General features: G+C 40.0%; 1 protein-coding gene across 1 annotated transcript in view; it reads left to right on the top strand.

The window, feature by feature from the left end:
• The first annotated feature begins 7,824 nt into the window (after window positions 1-7,824).
• The window catches only part of LOC141015407 (cytohesin-1-like), a 22,778-nt gene continuing 20,532 nt past the window's right edge, over window positions 7,825-10,070 (top strand). Inside the window, exon 1 of the mRNA XM_073489472.1 lies at window positions 7,825-7,912. Within this exon, the coding sequence (XP_073345573.1) occupies window positions 7,825-7,912 (88 nt within the window). The remainder of the gene's footprint in view (window positions 7,913-10,070) is intronic.

Raw genomic sequence — 10,070 nt, 5'->3', positions numbered from 1 at the left:
CCAAAAAATCATCTTTTCTCTTATATGCAGTCCATTTTTTCCTAGAATCTTACATGGGTTCCTGCTTTAGCCCTTTATTTACATGATTTAATTAATATGTTTTCATTCAGTTCATCCAGAACCACTGGAATATTTAATGCCTTCAGGGAATAAGAATTTCCTTCCCACCAAAAAAAAAACCAGATCATTCGAATTCTTCACATTGCACTGAATTTGAATTCTGACCTCCAAACTCTTGTATTCTCGGTATGTGAAGCAGTCAGAACTGGGCCTTGATTTGGCCGCTGTTAATTTCCCACAGTGTCTCTGGTGTACTTCAGATATGAGAGCGGAGTGGAGAGGCCGTGTAGACACAAGGGCAGACAAATACACTTTAATAGATGTGGTAATCGACTCAACTAGGAAAATATTTGAGTAATGTTCAGGCAGAGCCCAGAGCGAGCGGTTTTGTCATCTCTGTTCATTCTCTCCTCAATAATGTCAAACAAGGATGGCGATAATCAGCCGGTGTCAGAGGGGGGGGGGATTTCTTCCTACTGGGTCGGGTCAGTGTTTCTGAGGGAGGGTGTGAATTACAAAGTGCATGTAGGTGAAGTGATCTGATGTTTGAGAACAGTTGGGTAACCTTTGAGTACGTGAGGGATGTGCTGCTGCAACCTTTGCTTTGCAATCCTGATTACCCAAGACAGAGAAGACAGACAGGAAGAGTCACACTGTTAATACTGGAGCTGTCGTCCAAACAAGCACAAATAAATTACGAATCAAAAACAGATTAAATACTTTAATACATGTTGTTGAGCTGAGGAAACAGGAATTCTTCTCACCACCACACCCTCCAGTTTCTTTATACGATACTTAACTTTTTACTCATTGTTGTGATCAAAGAATGAGCTGAAGGGAGTTTTTTATGTTGCATGTTTTTGGGTGGAAACATACTTTCAGGAAGCCAGGAGTATTTAACACTAGTCAATATCAGATGTGTGTGATTTGATCCATGGAAGCTGCACTGTCAGGTATCAGGTGTGAAATAATTCAGGCATTTCCACATGAACACTGTAACACTTGTAGTTGTGATGCCATCCAGTGGCCACCAGAGGACACAGCAGCCACTAAATCCTTCAACAAGCTGAAATTACCTCTACGAATCCCATGTTTTCACACACTTAGGCAAGACAGTTGTAATTATACAGCTCATTATAAGTATACTCAGTGCTTAATATTAAAATACATATACAGAAACAAGTATTATACACAGGAGGATATGATAAATAAAAAAACAAGAGGAAAAAAAGCACAAAAGGAAAGAAAAACACTCCACATCAAGCATGAATACACACTTAGCAATTGATCATAACCCTGAAAAGCATCTACAATATTATAACAATCCAATCCAATATTATACTGATATTAATAACAGGTGCATCATCCATATTTTCATGTTAACACCCACATGTTTGCTCTAAGAGGATTAAATAAGGAGCCAAGTCAGAAGCAGCTGTCAGAGGAAGAAACGCCCAAAAATGTTTTAAAGTTTCCAAATAACTTTTACAAACATGTGAGTCTGACATCATCCAAAAACATTTGCACAATAAGGGTTGATAGTTTTTACGTGAGAAGACAAATATCGGATCATTTTGTTCTTAGTTTGCAGTAACAGAGCAGTTTTTCCTCATGCATATTGAGATCGGATTTCTTTAAAGTCTGATTGATTTCCACGCAGCTAAATCATTCCCAAAATACATCTCTCTGCTCCATAAGCGTCCGTCTTTCTTCTCTCACGAGGTCCTTCGCCTCCGGTCTCTTCCTATCTTGTCTAACTGCTGCCTTTAATGCTGTATGTGTTTCTCAAAACACCTGAAACCTTTGAGGTTTGCAATAAACTCACATTTTTCACGTGTTTGTCAATTTCAGTCTGCAGAGCTCACACATCTAAAGCAAGATTATCTAAAATATATACATAATCCCACATAGATCCAGAGTAGACACATGTTTTGAATGACTCTTCTCAGATTTTACACCGTATAACTGAACCCAGTGCCCTCTGAAGAAGACCAACTTGAACACAGCTTAACTTAAAACTGTGTCCTTCTCCTCTGCCACGTAGAGGAAGAGCTTAACCGAGGAGAAAGGGAGCTGCAACACCCACACACTTTCTCAATGGCTTGGGGAAATAATATCTGTCTGAATTGCCATTTCATTTATTTGAATCGCTGAGAAATATGAAGTGTGGGCAGCAGCTCAGAGCTCCTGAAATAAGGCTAAAATGTCACTACATTCAGGCCATGTTTAGTATTCTTCTAGTTTCCTTCAGTGGTTTTTTTGACCTTGTCTTTAACTCTGAATTCCTCCCACCAGACTCCATGACGGCCTCTCTTATCTAATTCCTTTTTAGCCAAACTAGCAGCTCACACACTGACATTGACATTTGTGGATTTGAGTGAAATGTTTGAGAAGCTACTGGATGAACTGCTGGGAAAAACACATTCATGATCCTCTCAGGATGAACAGCAACAGCTTAACCTTTTCATCCGGAGCTTTCCATCGGGTCATGAATGTGTCTTGTTTTTGACATTCGTCGTTTTAATGAGTAAGAAGAAGAAAACTGCGAGGACGAGGAAGGACGGTCTCTGAACTTTCTTGCTCTTTTACACGCTGGGCTTTTTTTTGGTTGTCGTGGCAACCTGATGCATTTAAGAGAAGAGTCAAGGACATCTGTGCTGAGAGAGGAAGTGGAGATGAAAAAAGAAATGTTTGAGTGTGGTGGTAAATTTGTATCATTCCCGTCAGAAGGCTCCAAAACAGAGAAGATGAAAACAATATAAACAAGTTCTGTAATTTGAGTCCTGTAACATGTTTCATGTTTTTTCTGACTTTCTTTCTCAGTCACATGTGTGTCAGTAGAGGGTTTGTCTTCCTGGCAGACACCACTCATATTGAGAGGTTACACATCATGAGATGATTTCCTCACCTTCAGCAGGTTAATTTTACACATCCTGCCAGAAGACATTAATCACCCTACATGTGAATCAAACAACAGGAAGCTTTGACTGCTGGCGGATTTCACATCAGCACTCTTATTTTCAGACTGTGAGTTTGTTTTCTAAAGTACTGCACTTAAAGGAACAGTTCACCCAAAATAGAAAATTCACTCAAGATTCAATTTAATGTCCTTTTCTTTGTGTACTTGGATACATTAAAAACTACATGCTGTTCGTCCCGGACTGTAGCAGTGTGATAGAAGGAAAAAAAAAAGCACCAATAAACATCTAAAAACGGTAACACAGGTTACATAAAAACAGTACAGTTATCAGCACAGTGTGTTAAAGGCGCATTATGTAAGATTTTTAGTTAAAATGTTAAAAGATTAACAAATGAATTTAGTTCTATGTCAAAGACATCTATGTGTTGTGTTGCAGAGATATCTACTGAAGTTAGCATGCTAATTGGCTGTAACTCAATAGTAAGATAGTATGCCTCAGTGTCCCCCCAGTCTGCCTAGCTGGACGGCTAACTGGGCTAACTAGCTAACGGCAACAACAATCATGGACGTATGAGCAGAATGCAGCTGGCATTTCCTCTGTTGATATGCAGCCCTCCATATTTGCGTGGACTATGAATTCAACAGGTGGCCAATTATTACATAGTACACCTTTAAAGTCATTATCTACCCACCCACATGGCGATAGACAGTTGCTTTTTTTTTTTTATTCCTTCCTTGTTAATGAATCGGTGATAAACTTCCAGTAATATGATGATACTTTGAGCACATTTTGCTGATTATAACTGTGTTCTCCTTTTTGATATGCCGGCTGTGGAGTTGGTGCTTTAGATACATGGTATAAGTGAAATGCAGCAGCAGGCGGTGCAGCTCAATAGGATAAACGGCATACATCATCTATATATAGAAAAGTCCATTTGTACTGAAATCATCAGCAGCTCTGCCCTGGTGAAGCCTGATGCTGTGGAACCAGACTCTCTCTCTCCCATTTTCTTTATTTTATATGCAAATCACATAAAAGTTCACTGCGGCTGCTTACGTCGCACCGCCTACTCTTTCTCTGTTTTTCAGTACCTCCTGCCACCTGTGACGTTGGGTGTCTAGCACCAGCTCTGCATACATATACTGTGTTTTGTGAGTTTGAAGCTCATAAAGCCACAAAATGCCGAACTTGAAGATATTCCTGGTTGTCACGAGTCGATTAGGTCAACAGAAAGAGGCCAGCTCTACAGAGAGAGAGAGGATGAAGGGAAATTAATGAGTGAAAGAGAGAAAGGGAGTGCTGCTGATAGGAAATGTAGTGCAAGTAAAAGTGTGGGACCAGAGGCAGACATTCAAAGGATAATGAAGTATATCATGCATCAAAAGAGCAAAATCGAACTCAAAGGCAACCATGAAGGTCAGTGATATCACACTCAGTCACACAGTGATCACGTAAATAGCAGCACTCGTCCTTCATGGCAGATGCAGAATATAAATAGCTATAGTTATAGGTCACTATAGAGTAGCTGCCTCAACATAATGCCCGCAACAACAACTGAAGTTTTTTTATGCTGATTTCTTTCTTTATCCAAAAATCAATCCAGGAACTTTTGTTTCCTTTCCGGCTCAAACTGTCGTGATTTGGGTTTTTGTTTCATCTATTTACTGTTTTATTTTGTAGATCACTCCTCGTGTATCATGTTTTACTTTACTCTTTGTGTCTTTGTCTTTTTTCCAGCCTTTTTTGATTCCCCTATTAGTTTCTCCTGTGTCGTATGAGTTTCCCCCCATTTTTTTCAGTCTGTTCTGTTTCCCCTGAGCTCCTCATGTTCCTCGTGTTCCTTAAGTTCCTGCCTGTGATCCCAGTACTTCTTTGGTTTGTTTTTGTATCCTTGTATTTCTTTAAGTCTCAGATTTGTCTCTGCCTGCTCCTTCTGTTTTTGCTGCATTTTGTACTTACACTTACTTACTTACACTGGATTTTTGGATTTTGACCTCAGTTTTGTTATTCAAGTCGCCTTTTGTTCTTTACCTTCCTGCCTCCTCATGTCTTAAGTTTGGGTCCCTTTTTGTTTAAACGTAACATAAGCCCTTTTACAGACATGGCTATCTTTGTTTTTGTATTTTTCACATTTGCTTCTGTCCAGCACCCAGTGTTTTATGTGCCTGAATGACTTGTATAAACTCTTTATGATACCAGACATAAAAATGATTAGGTTGTTGGACTTCCTCACAAACAGATACCAGATAGTTCGGATCACACCTAGTACTGAACACCAGAGTCCTGCAGGGTTGTGTGCTCGGACCCTTTCTTTCCACACTGTGCACCCCAAGACTGCACTCCCAGACAGCAAGACAGCTCTACTGTGAAGTATGCAGACGACACAACCATCATCAGCTGCATTACAAACAACGACGAGAGTTCATATCGGGAGGAAATCAAAAATCTTGCAAAGTGGTGCACAGAGAACAATCTACTGCTCAATGTCAGCAAAACCAAGGAACCACATGAGGTGTCTGCTCTGTGTCGCAGAGCCCAAAGGATACTCAAAGACAACACCTACCCCAGCCACAGTCTGTTCACCCTGCTGCCGTCTGACAAGAGATACAGAAGTATCCGCTGCTGTACCACCAGACTACAGAGCAGCTTCATTCCTCAGGATGTGAGACTCCTGAACTCATCATCAACACTCCAACATGAACAGTTTATTTTTGTGACTCGATTATTATTTATTCATTAGTTTGTATAGTTTGGAGGGCTTTTTTGTTTGTTTGGTAAACACAACAGAAATTTCAATCGTGTGTTGCATAATGACATTTAATTAATTTTGAATCTTTAATCTTGTGGTATTAACATCGCCACCATCTCTTCTACCTTTGTGCTGTAATTTAATTAACACATTTCAATCAGGTTTTAATTTCATCAGCCAAACTTGAAACAACTCTTCTCATGGTGATGAGCCTAGAAAACTTTTAATTTAATGTCTGAGCGACAGAAATAACTTGCCATATTGAGTTACATGTGATCCAACATCAGCATAAAGGCAGAGAAATGATTTTCTCATTTGCATCTGACTCATTTGCATCACTACAATAAAGACTACAATTTACTGCCACTGCTCCGACCATTATCTGTTTCTTATGCTGCTGCTGCTCTAATATCTCTACGACTACATTTTACCTCTGTCATCACTGCTTCAACCAGCATGTGCTGCTGGCTGTAAAGTTAATTTGCTTTACTTAGCTGCACTTTATGTTCGTTAAGCCTCCACGCAAACAAGAGCTGGATGTTGTCAAAAAGTATGGCGGATTTACAACCACTGATACTAATTGATAATTTCTTGTTTCGTCATTACGCTTCCGTCTAAACAGTTGCTCTTCTGTACTCAACTTATTTTGGGTATTTTTGAACTTTGGCACATTCTGAACTTGAACATACCTTCACCACATTAATTTGGCAGCAATAGCTACAAATCACTTTGTAGATTGTTTTCAAAAAAACATATCAGATTAGAAAATATCATCTGCGTAGATGTTAAGAGTTTATCATAAAGGGACACAGAGGCAGGAAGGTAAAAAAAACAAAAAGCGAGCTTTAATGATGTCCAAAATCCAAAATACGAGCAACTAAAGGCAGGCAAAGGAAAGTCCAAGGAAATAACTAAAGAGAAATACAAAACTGAGGACAAACCAGAAGTCACAGAGAACAAAACGGGGACGTAGGGGTTTAAATACACAGGAATGATTAACTAAAGAAAAAGAGGTGTGCACAGAAAAAGGACGGGAAAAAGACAAAGACAAGAAGTGGAACGTAAAACGTGACACCAGGAAACAACTAACCAAAAACCGAAACTATGACAATAGATTAGATTCCTGTTACTACGGTTTTTGTGGTAAAACAGTTCGAATTATCTCCACTTTGAATCTGAATCTCGAATCTTTCAAAACAAAAACAAAACTCCACTTTGAACAGCTACAACAGTGCTGCTTACCGGTAATAATAATTAAATTACATGAATTATATTGTAACACTCTGCAATCAATATGTTTTAATGATAAAGAAAACGATCCATGCCATAAGATCTCTGAATGATTTGGTTTCGTTTTAATATAATAAAAGCATCTGACACAAAATATATTTATTAAGACTCCAGGCAAAGTACTTTTTATTCACATTTTAATATTTTGTTATTGGAAATACTTGTGTAATGCAGGATTTTTACTTGTACAGGAGTATTTTTAACTGTTGCTCCTTAAAGACTGCTAATATATCTTACACCACTGATATGCCTCATCACGTATGCGCCTATATGTGTTTATCTGTGTGTTTTACTCAGCTCTGACTAAACTGGGCTCTGATGTGTGTGTGTGTGGGTGTGTAACAGGAGGATAAGAGGTTGTGTGTGCATGCGTGTGTACATTTGTCATCACTTCCAAGAATACTTCGACAACTGCTCAAAGTGACACAGCAGTGGGCGTGTGTCCACATACAAACAGTATATGTGTCCTATTATTTTCACAAAAAATCCAACAGGTTTGGTTTTTTTTGTGTGTGTGTGTGTGTGTGTGTAGTGCAGGCATGGAGTGTGTGAGTGAGGTCAAGTGTGTGAACAAGAGGAGAGAGAGGAGGGAGGAGAGAGAGTGAGAGGAGAGTGTTTCTCTGAGAGTCTGTCAGAGTCTGGTGGCAGTCGGGAGGGAAAACACTAAAATTTTCTTCAGGGGCCAGAGCTTTAACCTGCTTCTGATTCAGCCGCCTTTTTAGTTAAACATGACGCCGAGATGCTGAGAGGACTCCGTTACCCTTGATTACTGTTTTGTCACAAACTCCTGAGTACTGTGCTGTGATGGGGACCGTCAGTGAGCTGTGTGCCTCCAGTTTCCAGGCATTTCTGTGTCCTTCAGTACGACCCGGGCCACCTGCTGCAGCTACAGGTGAGTGCTTTTAAGGATTATGTTAGAGGTATTTCTAAGCTCGTGAAAGATTCCTTAAACGACCTTTATTTTGGTGTGTGTAAACATGATTTTCTGCTACATTTTTCTTTGGAAAGAAAAAGCTTTATGTATTAATTGCTGGTTTAATGTTGCTTTTGTGTGACTCTTAGAAACAACACAGACATGAGACATGAGAAGCGAGACTGGCACAAAGTAGTGCTATTAGTGTTCAGTTGCCGTGGTGATTTTCTGCTCACACACACACACACACACACACACACACACACACAGGGAGCGCTCTGAAGTGTGTATGTGTGCCATGCTGTGTTTTTGACATTTCTGTGTTCATGTACACACGAGTCAGGCCAACTGTGAGTGTCTCTGAGTGTGTGTTTGCGTGAGATGGTGGGTTTGATTTCTGAACATGACGCACACCCATCATCATCCTCTGTACCGTGATCCTCCTCTCCAGTGGGTGCTGGAGTGACATAATCTCCATCGCTGCCCACTGCTCTCCCCTCGTGTGCAGGTGTGTTCGTGTCAACGTTCATGCCGGCCTCGCACAGTGAAGGCAGCACGACGCTCACACACAGGTTATTTCCACCTTTTTTGATCTTTCTTTATCTGGACTTCCCCCTCCTTTTCCTTGTGATTTCCTCTGCTTTCGTCTTTATTGTGCTCTTGCCTCGAGGCCTCTGCAACAGTGCTTAATTCACAGATAAACCCCCTCAGCTGTGAAGTTTGACTCAATAGGCTACTGTAGCTTCATTTGAAGATGCTTTATGTCTTAATAGTTTATGTTATTAGACAGTTGGTTCATTGTCTCAGTCATATCTGGTGGTGTCCTGTCATGCAGTTTGCATGTGCCTCAATAAAATAGACATGAATGACATTTTATTTATGGTGAAAATCAACAACTTGTCTTAAAGGAGACACTTTGTGCTCATTTTCAGGTTATAATTTTATTCTGGGTTACAACTAAAAAAGGTTTACATGCTTTAATGCTCAGAAAACACATTAGTATCCCCCGTCTGTCGGAACGCTCTCTGTTTTAAATCCTGTCTCTTTAAGGCAAAAAAATTCAGTCATTATCTACTCAGCCCCATGCCGATGGAAAGTTAGGTGAAGTTTTGAAGTCTGCAAAACATTTCTGGAGCTTTACCGCAAAACAGAGTTGCAGCATTTTCCTAAACAACTGAAGCAGTTGGAGAAAAACAACTGAAAGAAAACATGAAATGGCTCCATACAGCTTGTTCAGGGTAAACACAAAAATCCCAAATTGATTTGAAAGGTTGTTATTTACACCCTTTTTTAAGTTGAAATCTTCCCTGTAGCTGCTAAGATAAAAGAGTTAGCACGTCTGTCAGAGGTGGGTGCTCGTCGAGGGGAAAATAACATCTTCCCAAGTCAATTTATGAACTCAGGGTTTCTGGGGACATGGATTGCACCGGACAAGCTGTATGGCGCCATTTTATTAATTTTTTTAAAGTTTTTTTTAATGTTTCAAAACAAATCCCCGTCTACTTCGGTTGTTGCTGTTTTACTGTGAAGCTCCGGAAATGTTTTGTAAACTGCGACACTTCGCCTGACTTTCCATCAGCGCGAGGGTGAGGAGATAATGACTGAATTTTCATTTGGGTTGAACTTATCCTTAAAAACAAGTCATTCACCTCTATTTAATTGCAACACATTAAACCAAAACGGCATGACTAGATGCCACCAGAAACCAGTGAGACAACGAATCAACTGTTTGATAACATACCATTTGAAGATAAGCATCTTTAAAGGAAGCTACAGCAGTCAATTGACTCAATCTTCACAGCTGAAGGGTTTATCTATGAAATAAGCACTGTTGCAGAGGCCCAGAGGCATGGGATAACTTCCTGTTACTCTGGACCTCACTGTCAACAGTTTTCACTGGAACTACTTTCTACCAAAGAAAAAGTCTCCGTGCAAACCATCCATAGCTTGTTACTAACGACAAGGGGAAAAATATGTCTTTTGTTTTTTGTGCGAGCTGACCCTTTAAACTGCTCAATTGCCGCAGTTCTTCCCTAACCCCTCCTCAGCATATCCTGTTTTTGGTGTGTCCAAACTCTGAATAAAGCACCAATTCAAGCGCACAGCTGCAATCCTTTACCCTCCTTTCCTCTATCCT

The sequence above is a fragment of the Pagrus major genome, chromosome 20 (genome assembly GCF_040436345.1).
Source record: "Pagrus major chromosome 20, Pma_NU_1.0".
Taxonomy (NCBI): domain Eukaryota; kingdom Metazoa; phylum Chordata; class Actinopteri; order Spariformes; family Sparidae; genus Pagrus; species Pagrus major.
The sequence above is the reverse complement of the archived record's forward strand: the minus strand, read 5'-3'. Positions and strand labels throughout refer to the sequence as shown.